The 14574-nt window shown below is 29.5% G+C and overlaps 2 protein-coding genes across 2 annotated transcripts in view; one reads left to right on the top strand and one right to left on the bottom strand.

The window, feature by feature from the left end:
* Positions 1 to 603: 603 nt before the first annotated feature.
* On the bottom strand, positions 604 to 5381 carry LOC119667398 (probable valine--tRNA ligase, cytoplasmic; the record flags this gene model as incomplete). Its single annotated transcript, XM_038076689.1, is given in 7 exon segments — positions 604 to 787; positions 1787 to 1965; positions 2026 to 2473; positions 2544 to 2993; positions 3050 to 4315; positions 4370 to 4821; positions 4921 to 5381. Coding segments are annotated over 7 exon segments (2940 nt in total). The 3' UTR covers positions 604 to 736.
* A 2348-nt stretch (positions 5382 to 7729) lies between these two features.
* Positions 7730 to 14574, top strand: part of LOC119668994 (gram-negative bacteria-binding protein 3-like) — a 7855-nt gene continuing 1010 nt past the window's right edge. Inside the window, exons 1-4 of the mRNA XM_038078756.1 lie at positions 7730 to 8089; positions 10210 to 10243; positions 10607 to 10882; positions 11126 to 11302. Coding sequence (XP_037934684.1) covers positions 7730 to 8089; positions 10210 to 10243; positions 10607 to 10882; positions 11126 to 11302 — 847 coding nt within the window. The remainder of the gene's footprint in view (positions 8090 to 10209; positions 10244 to 10606; positions 10883 to 11125; positions 11303 to 14574) is intronic.

Genomic DNA, 14574 nt, shown 5'->3' with positions numbered 1-14574 from the left:
AAGAATTATTTGCTCAAAATATTACGATGATTAAGATTAAATTATCGTAAATAAATAGCTCCAAAGCGTAGATCCAGAATCTCGGTATAGTAAATTACCTTAATTGATCAAAAGATATTGCTTAAAATATTGAGATTATTAGAACTTGAATAAGTGGCTCCAAAGATTCATCGAGAATCTTAGTATTACAAATCACTATAGGAAGCCAAAAGATTTACTGTTTAAAATATTTTGGTGATTGCCACTTGTTCATCATAAAAAATGGAGTACAAGATGTAGATACGAAATTTAGGTAGTACTAACAATAAAATATTAAAATAAAATAAAATAAATAATAATTCTGTTTTAATTAATAATTCGATTTTATTTATTAATCACATATTTTTTTAATACAAAAACAAAAAAACTTAAGTAAATAACTTCATAAGTTATTATTAAATTAAAAGCCACTTGTGGAACTAAATTTTGTCTCTAGTTATGAGAGTAATAATGTTAATAGTAATATGAAAATATATGGCAGTTCTTTTAAATATATAATATATATCTTTGTTATATATTTGTAAACATATAGTTATGATATAAAAAGTATCTAATAAAGTCAAATGCAATTTCTTTGTTTAATAAATAGTCAAGAAAAAATGTAAGATGATATGACGATGACGTATAAAATTTTCTTAGTGGATTAGTAAAATGGTATTAAAAAGATTTTTTCACAACATTAACACTGTTTAGAGTTTCATCTCCGTAAGTTTAGTATATTCTGAATTTCAACTTCTAATTGTTTGATCTGAAAGAATAAAAATAAATATATTATAATAGTATATCGTATAGTGACAATATAGATAATGTGTGTGTACATTCGTAATATTTTAAGATTCATCAATTAAATTTGATTTTAATTTCAGTTATTGCTTATTTTTTATTAAACAGCAATTATTATATTTAATAAAGAGATTTCGAATAGTACTGAATTGCAAAAACAAAATTTTTTATTTATTTTTAATTGAATCTTTAGCTGTTTTGGGTATTACCAAATATCTATTATCAGTGAGCCTGGTTTAATATTTAATTATTTCATATCTTTAATTATTTTTTTTTGATTACGAATTGAATTATTCGTGAACAATTTTTTTAAGAATGCAAGTACCAATGATTGAAATTGTACCCTGCCAAATGTGAAGCTCAGAGTCAGTGGTCATTAGCGAACACATCTAAAGCCGGACTTGAAAGTTCTTTAGAATAATTGAATTAATTAATATTATTCGTAGTTATTCAACTCGTATTTTTAATTATTAAATTTCAATACTATTCTTTTGTAGAGGCATTATTTATTACATGATTTCATTATTCCTTCTTGTGTATAGAAGCTAATCTAAGAACGTAATACGGAGAGAGTCATGCTAATATTACTCTACGCTTCGTACAAGCGAGGTTGGAAATTGAATATATTTTTTATTCATATTTATTTCTATTATAATTCTATATTAAATTTGGTTTTAAAGTCAATTCTAATGGTAGTGACTATTTCACTTAATAGAAACTATTGTATTTAATAGAGAGATTTCGAACAGTACTGAATTGCAACAACAAAAATTTTACCGAATCTATTTTAGAAACAAAGTAATTAATTACGAATAATTAAATATAAGAAATAATTCCAAGACAGCTGAAGATGGTTATTTGACAATACTTGAAACAATGTATGGTCAGCCAAAAATTCAATTAATTAAAAAGATTCAACAATATAAATATATAAGCTTTATTCTCTATATAATTGAGAAATTACCTTTTCAAGACTTTTCTCTTGCACTTTTTTGCTAGCAGATTTCATAAATCCTTCATTGTTCACCCGCAAACGATAACGTTGTAGTTCGGCTTGAAGTTTTTCCAGTTTACGTTTATTTATTTCCATACCGAATTCTAATTTGTCTGTCTGCGCTTGGTAAGTTTCATTGACTGTAAGACCTTAAAATTAAAAGCAGAATATTAGGAAAAATATTGTTAGTAACGTATTTAACATGTTACCAAACACGCATAAATGTCCTCCAGTGGAGTAGAAATTGAATGTATTTGCTTCAAGTGCATCAGTTACCACATCCAAATCAACTGTATCTACCATAGTCAGTGCTTTTATTTGTGAAAGATGTTTATTTAACATATTTTTTGCCCCATCATTTTGTGCATATAAATATAGTTTAGGAGCATGTTTTTTAGAAATTTGATTTTGACTCTTTAACTGACGAACATGTTGGCATATTTCAAGAATTTTTGAGATTTCTGCCTCCACAGCAGTATTCTGAAATTCTTTTGTATTCATGGAGATATTCTCGGGCAAGCGTAATAAGAGTTCCTTAGCAATGAATGGCGTAAATGGTTGCATAGCGCGTAGACCCCAAACGAGACAAGCGGTAAGTGTGGCCAAATGCATATAACCAGACATCTCAATATTTTTAATATCCTCTTTAGTTGTTTCCTTTACATACAAATTAAAGAAGTTACAAATAAATTTATATATATAATATTTATAAATTTAAAATGCTTACGAGAAAAACGTCACATAAATTGTTATAAAAAAATGTTTTAAGTGCTGCCGTTGCATAGTGTAGATTATAAGTTTTGAATCCTTCATCACATTTCTCTAAAGTATAAGCCAAACGGCTTAATATCCATTTGTCCCATTTATTCATGCGTATTGCATGCATAGTGGATATATCATCTAAGGAAAACTTTAAGTTTTGAGCCGAAATAAGTGTGAATCGTGTGGCTTGCCAAATCTTATTCAAAAACAATTTATTTGTGTAGCATTCGTCGATATCAAAGTTAATAAAATGAGATTTGATATTATGGCTGCAAAGTGTGAAGCGTAACGCATCTGTGCCACATTCCTTTATGCCATTAGGGAACATTTTTTGTAAACCTTTTTCAGACTTTTGATATTCTTCAGTAGTTAGTGTACCACCTGCCTCGGCCTTCTGCAGTTTGTTTGTCATAGACTAAATATAAAACTTTTAGTTTTAATTTATTTATAAATAAATATATATGGATTTACCTGCAATGATGCGCCCTGTATGACTTGTTGCGGTGTTACAATATTTCCTAAACTTTTCGACATCTTTCTGCCGTGTGCATCACACACAATGCCATGCAGTAGTATTTTTTTAAAAGGCATTTCACCTGTGAGTTTTAAACCAAGCATAGCCATTCGTGCTACCCAAAAGAATAATATATCATGCCCAGTTTCCATTAAATCCAACGGATAATGCTGTTTATATTCAACAGCGGGCCAATTATGTATTGAGAAAGGTAGAAGCGCTGATGAGAACCAAGTATCCAATACGTCTTCATCTCTTCTAATGCTAAAATCACTTGTATTTAATATATTCTGTGCCTTTGCTCGAGCCTCTACCTCATTTTTTGCAGCCACCCAACAGCTTTTACCAACAGAATCTACTGCTTCATACGCGGGAATTTGATGTCCCCACCATAACTGTCTTGAAATACACCAATCATGACAATCCTCCAACCAATGATACCAATCTAATTCAAAATTAGATGGCACTATCTGTACACGTCCACTACGTATTTCAGACATAGCTTCGTTTGCCATTGGCTGACAGTGCAAATACCACTGTGGACACAGCATGTACTCAATAATATCTTTGGAACGCGAGCATATAGGCAAGTTCATTGCATGTGGCTTTACAGTTCGTAATAACTGCATTTCTTTCAAAATATTTAGAATTTTTTCACGTGCTTTAAACCTGGGTATGCCTTTGAATACTTCAAAACCTTCTACCACTGTGCCTTTGCTGGTAAAAACTGGTATCGACTTCAACAAATGACTCTCAGCTATTTGAAAATCATTTTGATCATGTGCTGGTGTGATTTTAACTGCACCACTACCAAAATCAGGATCGACATTTATATCAAAGATTAGAGGTATTGGTTCCTGTCGAAATGGATGCCATAGGCTTACATTGTCTATATTGCGGTATTTTATATAGCGTGGATCATCTGGATGTACAGCAACAGCAACATCGCCAAGCATCGTTTCTGGCCGAGTAGTTGACACAATTATTTCATCTTTTTGGTTGCATAAGCGATAACTGAATTCATATATATTCCCAAAGGGAACTTTATGTTGATAGCCTGGCACACAAATATCTGTTGGACCTTTTAATTCAATTGTTTCCACTTCCATATCTGATACTGCTGACTCCAAAGCACAAGACCAATTTACTAATGAATTTTTCCGTGTAATAAGACCATCTTCAAACAATTTTATAAACGCCACTTGCACAGCCTCTATTTGTTGCTAAAATATTTAACAATTAATAAATGAAATAATAGAATTTTTTGTCACTCAAACCTCATTCATAGTAAAATATTCCTTATTCCAAGTTAGCATACAACCTAATTTCTTTAAATCATCTAATATGCCCAGACCTTTTTCGTTTTTCCACTGCCAAGTATGTTCTAGAAATTTTTCTCTTCCCAAGTCATGCCGCGTAATACCAAGTTTTTTAAATAATTGCTTTTCAACTACTACTTGTGTTGCAATACCAGCATGATCCGTGCCAGGTATCCATTCAACATCATAACCTAAATTATGATGATAACGACATAGTACATCCTGAACAATAGCCATTAGAGCATGGCCCAAGTGCAAATCCCCAGTTACATTTGGTGGGGGCAATAACATACGAAAAGGTCCTCGATTTATAATTTTCCTTTGGGTGACTAATTTTGCTTCTAATGGCGTATCAGGTAAGTTGTTAATTTCCACTTCTTGTGGTTGATAACCAGGTGCAAGTGATAAAGCTACAAAATATATTGGATTTAGTTAAAAATAATTTACATTTATTTATTTGTATTCATTTTATGCCATTTATTTCACATTCTGAGATTATATTAACATACCTGGAATTTCAAGTTTATGCAATTGTACATTATGTTTTATTGGTATTAAATAATTCTTTAACAATCTTCGCGACGGTTTCAATATTGCCTGCATATTGCCGCACAAATAAAAAAAATTACCAAAACACAAATCCACTAAAGCCGGCAAATGTTATAAAACAGCTGATTGTTGAGAAGCACTGGTAATCCACAAAAAAAAACTACAACAGTTTTTTAATAAAGTAGGCAGCACTATTTTACTTCTAACATTTTGAATGCTTTTGAAACTGTTATACTTTTACAAATTTTGACGTTCAGTTTTAAATTTTTGTACGTGAAAATTAGTTATTAAAAAAGTGTATAAATTTAAGGAAGTCACCAAATTTATAAGCGAAAGTGTTAAAAAAAATACGTTGTAAATTTAACAAAATCCGAAATTCAAGTTAATATAGACTCAAAAATATTGAATTCAAGTAAAGTGTGGGTAAGTCACAAAAACTTTCTTATTTTGCATTTCCTGAGAATTCTTATAAATGTCTCATACATATATTATTTCATATCCTCTATATCCTGTAAAATTCTTAATAATTGTAGAATTAGTAAAAGTTAAAAATATATTTTTTAACGTTTTAATAGATTTTTAAAACTTTATAGCTGTTGCAAAAAAAAAACCACTTCATCATTTATAAATTTTTTATGAATTACTTAATATTTTTGCAATGAAAAAGTAAATAAATTAAAATTTAACAATAATTTAACTTTAAATAACTTAAATTGTTGTTATTTTATTGCAAATTAGCTTCAGCAGTTAGAAATGTCAAAAAAGTACAAAAATAAAAATTTTCATACATCTGCAAAACCAAAAGCATTTGTAGTTCGTAAAACCGTAAATGCGCGTAGGATTTGTATTAATTGATAATTGATTTAAATGCCAAAGACCGTATAATACGATCTTTGTATATATCCCGTATATATGACAACTGTAACAGCATCCACACTTCCACAAAGTTCAAACGGCTCAACTTTAGCGAGTACATTATTTGCTGCAAAGCAGTTCTATGCTCCTCTTAGGAATTAAAGGAATTTATATATATATATATATCTGCTACAAAATCATGGGTAGTCAATATATTTGTAGTTGTAAATATGAATAAAGTTATGAACAAAGTTATTTCTTTTCGTAATTACAATATTATATTATTATATACCAAAATTTGTATATACATACTTATATTATGTCCACACTTGGACTTATCGAAGCAATTAAGCTTATTTTTATATGGATTTTGTAAGAAAAATGGTAAATATTGCTACATTTTTCTCGAGTTAGGGACATTAGCCTAAACATAGTATAAAATATTAATAAGTGGGCAAGATATATCAGGGGATTATTTTCTCTATTTTGTGATTGATTCAAGCCACTACTAGCTTATATAGTCTATTCATATGGTTTATGCAAGAGTAATTTTGATTGTCTTTTATAGATCTTAATTTTACAAAATTAAATACAAAACGTTGCTTTTGCAACCTATATTCACATTATCACTATATAATTGAACTACAATCTTCATTCTAGTATTACGCTCTTCAACAGATTACAGACATATTATATATTTACCATAAACATAAATAGCATAAATTAGCATAAATTATTCTTTCATACCACACAGGTAGACATCACAAGGGCGTGACAGTTAATACAGCGGTCCCACCTAATTGCTTATATTAATCCGTTATTATCATAATAAATGTTTCAACTTCTACCGCAATTTAAATAACACCAGTGAGGTCGATTATCAACACCGGTTATCTGCATTCTATATCGAGACATTATATTCTTTAAGAACACTTATTTCAGAACAAAGGCCTCAAATCTCTAGATATGAAAAACGTCTCTATTATGCACCAAGAATAATTCTGGTCATATTGAGGCCTGGAAAAAATTACTTGCTTAACCGTTAGTTGTCACGCAAAAATACAAATGTCACCAAATGTCATCCATCTGTTTTTTTGTTCAGTTGCATATATAAATTTCAACCCATTAATTTATAAATCCACCCCGTTGAAGCTACACGATTCTTTCAGCTGAGTCCAACTTAGATTTAACATTCGCACAGATTCTTTGCAGCTATAAATTTTGAACGGCTCAACTACGTCCCTGATGTTAGATTGAATATATATAGAAACATTCACAAAAGACGCGCACACTAAGGTGTATGCGTCTTTCGGATCTATTAAAAATTTTCTTAGCTTAAGAGTCATTGTACCTATACAAATATTTTTTTAGATCATTAACATTTGGAAGCATTTCTTACACGTTTGTATAGATCGTTGGAAGCGTTCATTTGATTTATATATTTTATATTTATTTATAACTATTTCAACTGATCCCAGAAGTCATAGGAGATGCAAAAAATTAATTATTAATTAATTAATAATAATTAATTATTAATTAATTATTAATTATTATTTTAACATATTATATTTTTTGCAAATTAATCTTTCAACACAATGGGCCATAGACCTTTTATTAGATTTCCCAAGTAAAGGTTATATATGTGTGGCTTATTTAGGTTATCATTATATATATATAAAATTGTAAGCTATTACATATGATTTAATAACTTTAATATGTAATATTTTAGGGAAAACCTCGTTTTTTTAGTAAGTTTTATTTTTATTACATTTAAAAAAAACTTATGTGGATAGTGAAAATAGATTCAGGTTTCTTATCTGCACTTTTGCATACTTGATGAGATGATCAGAAATGTATATAAACACAAAATATTGAAATAAAATTTATATTCAGTTTAAACATTATTAAGTAAAGATGTCTATAAAAACAACATTGTCCTTCGTTTTAATTTGCGTTGCATTGGCAACGCTTTTGACTGGTACTACCGCCTTTCAAGCTCCATCAGCTTCATTTAAGCGCTTAGAACCAAGAGGCTTTATGGTATGGATACCACATAAGCCTGGTATTTCTTTATTTGCATTCCATGGAAATTTAAATCGGCAAATGAACGGCTTAGAAGCAGGTACTTGGTCCGTCGATATAACTAATAATGAAAATGGATTTTGGGTGTATAGGAATCATGATGCCGTAGTAAATCCAGGTGATAGAATATATTTTTGGACTTACGTCTTAAAGGATGGTCTCGGTTATCGTCAGGATAATGGTGTGTTTTATGTTTAGTCTACATATGTGAACTATGAAAATATTTTTAAAAATATATTTTTAATTAAATACTTTCATTTAAAAATTAAGGATTGCTACAATATCATATTAATAAAAAGTTTTCTAATTTTATTAATTAACTGAAATTAATAATTGATATGATCTTTCTATTATTTTTTAAGTTACATTTATAACACAAATGTATAAATTAAATTATGAGTTTGAAATAAATATTAATTTTATCAAAAATATTTTTTTGATTCCTTTGTCCTTTATATTGCTGAAGAGTCTCCTGTGACTCCCGACTTTCTTGTGTGTAATGATTAAAAATATATAAGACCTCAATTTAATTGTAATCGAACATCAATGACCAATTATTAGAGAAATATTTCAAACAATTATTAATAATATTTCTTAATCGCCTGAAAATAATCCGCTGAATTTTGGTATAATAAATAGTCTAATAAGAAGAGGATAAAATTGTTACAAATTATTATAACTTAATAACTTATTATTATATACAATATTCATCTCTCAAGATAACATCAACTACTAGAGATATTCAGTTTCACAGATTATTTCAGTGAATTTATAGATTTTGACTGTGCCAAGTAATAAAATTAAAACGAAATAGATAAATTGCGACCTATGAGATCTATTATGTTGTCTCTGGAGTAAATCTCCTAAACGAATCCATACACAAATAAACCTTTTATAATATAATAGGTTTCCTAACGGATGATTTTTCTATTATCTACCACATTCTAAATATAGGACATCTGCATATTTTGGGAAATTTAGTGTTAAGATTCTGAATAACTTAATTACTCAATTGCCAAGGAATTCTTTCAGTACTTTCAACTGACTTTCGGATAAAACTGATAATCTTCTTTAGTCTAAGTTACAAAATCACTGTATAATCTGAGGTCAGATCTATATAGATTAATGAGCTATTATCATTGACCCGATTAAGCTGTTTAATTGCCATATACTCCCGTTATCAGGCAATGACTTAAATTGTTTATAAGTTTATATTATAAACAATGAATTTTTTATTTACTGATGCAACCTGATGAGTAAATAACCCACAGAAAAACTCGAATCCCATAACGGAAATTGCAAGTTTTAGGAATCTAGATGAATGTCATGTTAACCAATTCGGATGAAAAATTCATCCGAATTTGTATTGTTTCATAATTTATAACAAGTAGGAACTATGTCACCCATGTGGATAAGTGTGATATTTAGAGTGTTTTTATAACTCAACCATAATCATAACCAATTACTGAAGAATAAGCCAGAGCAACTGTTTGTGAGTTTCGTTGAAAAACTTGAAGCTACTACTAAGTTAAAACATAGCTATCTTTCAAGCAGATGGACTGGTACATATACTCTTATCTTGAGTGTTACTGTCAGAATCACAGAGAGCTAGGAAGCAATAAAATCACTCCATCAAGACGTCAAGACTGCTGATGGAATGTCTCGTAAAACTAAATATCCTTATCCAAAACAATCAGATATGGAATTTATAGATTTTGGATCACGCTAGAATTCCCGGAAGTGAGGTTGCTGACAGAATAGTGTTAGGAGTATGTAATTCCTTTTTACCAAAAAAGAGAGAAAAAGTCGAGAAGAGAATAAAAGAAGTCGCAATTAATTGAAAATAATTTAAGAATCATTACAGGAATTCTGACCCTTCTCTCAAATTCAGAACTTACTGTTATGGGATTTGTGGATTTTGTAGAAAAAAGAATTGGACCTCAAAATACGCGCTCTTAGTTTGCCCTTCGCTGATGAATAATCGAAAGGAGTACATAAATAAGCATCTCATATCGGATAAAGAAATGAAATTTTGTAATGTAGGTACAATTAAAAAATTGTCGGGAATGTTTTATATTAGAGAAATGCTCCATGAGTGGGGCACAAAGATTTTAACCTCTTATGCATTCTATTCATACTGATAAATTTATATAAGCATAAACAATGAATAACATTTATTTAATAATTATTGATTATTTATTTGAAGATTTATTTTTCACCTTTATATGAATATCTCATGTATAGTTTATCACTATAGTAGGGATTAATCTTGAAAGAAACAAGATTTATTACTACTCTTTATATCTCTTCAGTTTTATTTAACTGATTTGTATAACTATATAAAAGGTATATGACTAATTATAATCTCTTAGTCTATTTTCAATCTCTTAAGCCTTAAGTCAGTAATGAATAGATAACAATATTTATACACAATATACTACATTATTGACAAAATGAAAAACTATTACAATTTAGTTGTATAAGTTTTTATGAAATATAATTGGAAAATTTCTGTTTTGTAATGTAAACTTCATTTTTAAAGCTTTTAAAAATAAACTTATCATACGCGTAGAAAAAATAGATAAAGGTTACTTATCTTTTCTTTCGTGTACTTGATTTGATCAGCAAAAATGTATATAAACACAAAATTTTGTTACGAAATTTATACTCAGTTTAAACAGCAATAAGTGATGATGTCTATACAAATAGGATTGTCTCTAGTATTTCTTTGCCTTGGATTAGCAACGCTTTGTTCTTGTAATAACGGTGAAGATTTTCAAGCTCCATCAGCTTCATTTATGCGTTTCGAACCTAGAGGCTTTATAGTATGGATACCTAATAAACCTGGTATTTCTTTGTTTGCTTTTCATGGAAATTTAAATCAGCGAATGAACGGCTTAGAAGCAGGTAATTGGTCCGTCGATGTACTAAGTGATGAAATTGGGTTTTGGGCGTATTGGAATGATGATGCAGTAGTAAATCTAGGTGATAGAATATACTTTTGGACTTTCGTTATAAAGGATGGTCTGGGTTATCGCCAGGATAATGCTGTATTTTATGTTAACTCTACATGTGTGAACTCCACAACATATTAAACAAAAACGTTTCTAGTAAATATTTGTGGAAAAGTTTTCTTAACTGATAGCATAAATAAATAAATTATATTATGAGTATGAAATAAATATTTATTTTAACAAAAACAGTTTTCTTTTGTTCTTTATATTGCAGGAGAGTCTCCTATAACTCCAGACTCTCTTATGTTTAATGATAAAAACTATCAGATATCTCAATTTAATTGTAATGGATGCCAAAATATTAGAGAATTAATTAGAGAATTAACAATTAGCAATGATGAGAACGTTAATCGCTACACAAAATATCGTCGCAATATTTTGGTATCCGTCCGTATTCTCACCGAAAATAATTCGTTGAATTTTCATATACTAAATAGTCTGATAAAAAGAGAACATACAAATTATTTTAACATTTAAATATCATTATTATAGAATAATGATATCAAGACAACATCACTTACTAGAGACACTCAGTTTCACAGAATACTACAGTGATTTTATAAATAATAACTGTGGGAACTAATAATATTAAAACAAAAAAGATATATCGCGACCTATGTGATCTATTGTGTTATATCTAGAGTAAATCTCTTAAATTAATCCAGACATAGATTAACTTTTTATAATTTCGAAACAATAACAATTTATCTTACAAGAATAGAATGACTATTTATTTAATTAAATAATTACTTCTGGAGAATATTCAAACACATAGAATTGACTCAAGTATACGTTAACCCTTATTATTTTAACCGATCATTAGGCTATGAATAAATATGAGCACTTATGGTTTTGTATTCCTCCATATTTTAAAACTACCAGGTAGTTGTAACTCATATAGATGTCTGCTACTCTAAGTCAATTTGTTCAATATGCAACACCGACAAATATTAAAATATATCAAATACTTGATATATTTTAATATTCTCTCTGCTCAAAAGTAAATAGGAAAAATATCTCAGGTGCAAAAAGCCACCTGAGACTGCCTTAAATGTATTTTCATAATCTCTTAATAAATTTTTATGCTGGTAGTATCTGAAATGAGATATCTGTGTTTGTACACTATGTTCCTTTTCACTAGAGTACATAATGGTTTGGATTCGAATAATTGCCGTTGAACTCATCGTTTAGGGAGACAGTCACCTTTCTTCTTGCTTTCCATCACATCCCATGACCAGACACAAAAAAATTCGATTAGTTTTTACACTTCATTAAGGCTCCTTAAACCGCTGTCTTATATCTAAAAATATCTGAAGAAAAATTCCATATGATGCTTTATTACTATAAAAAAGGTCAAACTTCTGCAAAAACATATCGAAAAATTTGTGTGGCTTAAAGTGAAGATGCTGATAGAGGATATCTTACTCAGGAATAGTGTACACGATTCTATTCCGGAAATGTCAATGTTAAAGATGCATCCAAGTCTGGTAAGTTATTTACAAAAGGGGTACAAACAATTTTACAACTGATGAAGCAAGACCACCGCATAAGCTATCAGGAGATATCGGAGGCACTAAATATCAAAGATAGATTGAAATCGTTTTAAAAGAGCAAGCTGTGCAAAGACGCCCGTCCTAATTATACGAATTGCCGTAATTTGGACTGATTTGACCGGACTCAATCATTCAAATTATGTAAAGAAATTTGATTATCTGAATAATATAAAGAAAGTGCTACAATATCGTATAATTTTTAAAACGAATCAATATAGATTGTGTAAAATGGATTTAATACCAAATACCAAAATATCCAACGCAAGTGATCATGGTAAATTGCCGATAACCCTCTACAAACGACTTCAAAGCCTGGATTGATAGCAAACAAGGTTATGTTGAATATTTGGTGGGATTAAAAGACAATTGTCTATTACGAACTATTTTAGCCTGGTCAAACACATACTTCGGTTCTTTATTGTTTACAAGTTGTCAGGTTAAAATGAAGCAATTATGGAAAAGCGACTATAATCGGTCATAAAAAATGGATTATGTTCTATAATTATAATGCCAGGCCATACACATCTTTAATGACTCGAAAGACTCGAAACTTTATTTGAAAGTTTTAATACAATTAGCATATAAACCTTTGACTACTGTTTCTTTCGGTCTCTGCAAAACTCTCTTTATGGTAAAAATTGGGCTATCAAAAAGCGGCTAAAAATCGCTTTTTGATGTCTTTCGCTGAAAAACCACTGAAGTTCTCACTAATAGAACTATGAAGCTACAAGCGGTAATAAATAAAAATGACTAATATATTGTATACTTGATTACTGCAGATACTGTTTATATGACCCAATATATTGATTGGGCTTTATACTTATCACTTTAAATTAAATGCTATTAAATGATATTAAAGATGAATAAAAATTCTTGACATTTAATGAGTTAAACTTGATTTTTCTAAAAAATTGTTATGTGTGGAATTATAAAAAAAATTATAAGGGAATTCACCTTTATTTTTAGTAAATTATATACTTGGAATACAATAGTTCGTTTTTTTTTATTAATAACTAACTCATGACGAATCAAAACCATAAGCATGATTTGTTTGATAATTTATTATATTTAAATAAACGTTAAGTTAAACTTTTATTTTAATTTTGTCAGTTTGTATATAAATTTGTAAATACATTTATGTATATTAAGATGCTCTTTTCTAAATTCCTATGCGTCAAAAAAAAAAAACAAAACTTAATACGCAAGTTGCATCCACTCAGAGTTATTGCAGTTAATTAATGTCATTCAAAATCTACAATTCCTAAGTATAAGAATATTTTTAAGTTTTATATAACACATTTTATAATAACATTTACATATATTTATTTCAACTAAAATATTTTGAATTAACTGAAAAAAAACTTTTACCACTATCTATACTTAAACGCCCATTTTCTAGCCAATCTCCATGTTTGTGGTTTAAGTAATCCACAAAATTTGGTATGGCGCGTGGATCGGTGTTTTCCCATGGTTTTGGCGTTATCCATTTTTCGTTATCCGAAAAATCTCCGTGACCACCAACACCATAACCCAGAGTCAATATAAATTCCTGATCAAAAGGTGCCAATTTAGTACCAGTACTTAATTGTCCATGATTCGGCAAGGTATTTAAGTCACGTAAGGTATGAATGCGACAATATTCTTCGTTATCCACCGCGAATGCCAAATACATCTCAGTCCAAATTAATGTGAAGACATGATAATCATCGCACCAGTTCTTATCAGTTGTTGCAGGTAAATGGCACAACTTTTTATAACGCCACTGTTCTTCAGAATTTAAGATAACGCCACCATATAAATCAGTTAAAGTGCCATTTGTACGACTAAATGCAATGCGTACCTGTCCTGACTGATAATTTGTTGCACCATATGCATATGTGACAGGCTGTAACCACAACTCCGGAATAACCCATTCTGCTTGTGGTAACTTGGCGCGTATTTCCACACGTCCATATTTAAAAGAAAATGAATTCATCGTAGATAATTGTGCGGACACGAAAGGCGGTATGAACACTAAAGGTGACTGTTTAGCTTCTTTTACGCATTCCTCTGAATTGAGCAAACCCGTGCAACGTTCACCAAAATTTAAGTTAAATTTTAATGGATTTTC

Source organism: Teleopsis dalmanni, chromosome 1, assembly GCF_002237135.1.
Source record: "Teleopsis dalmanni isolate 2A chromosome 1, ASM223713v2, whole genome shotgun sequence".
Lineage (NCBI taxonomy): Eukaryota > Metazoa > Arthropoda > Insecta > Diptera > Diopsidae > Teleopsis > Teleopsis dalmanni.
This window is presented reverse-complemented; position numbering and strand designations above follow the sequence as displayed.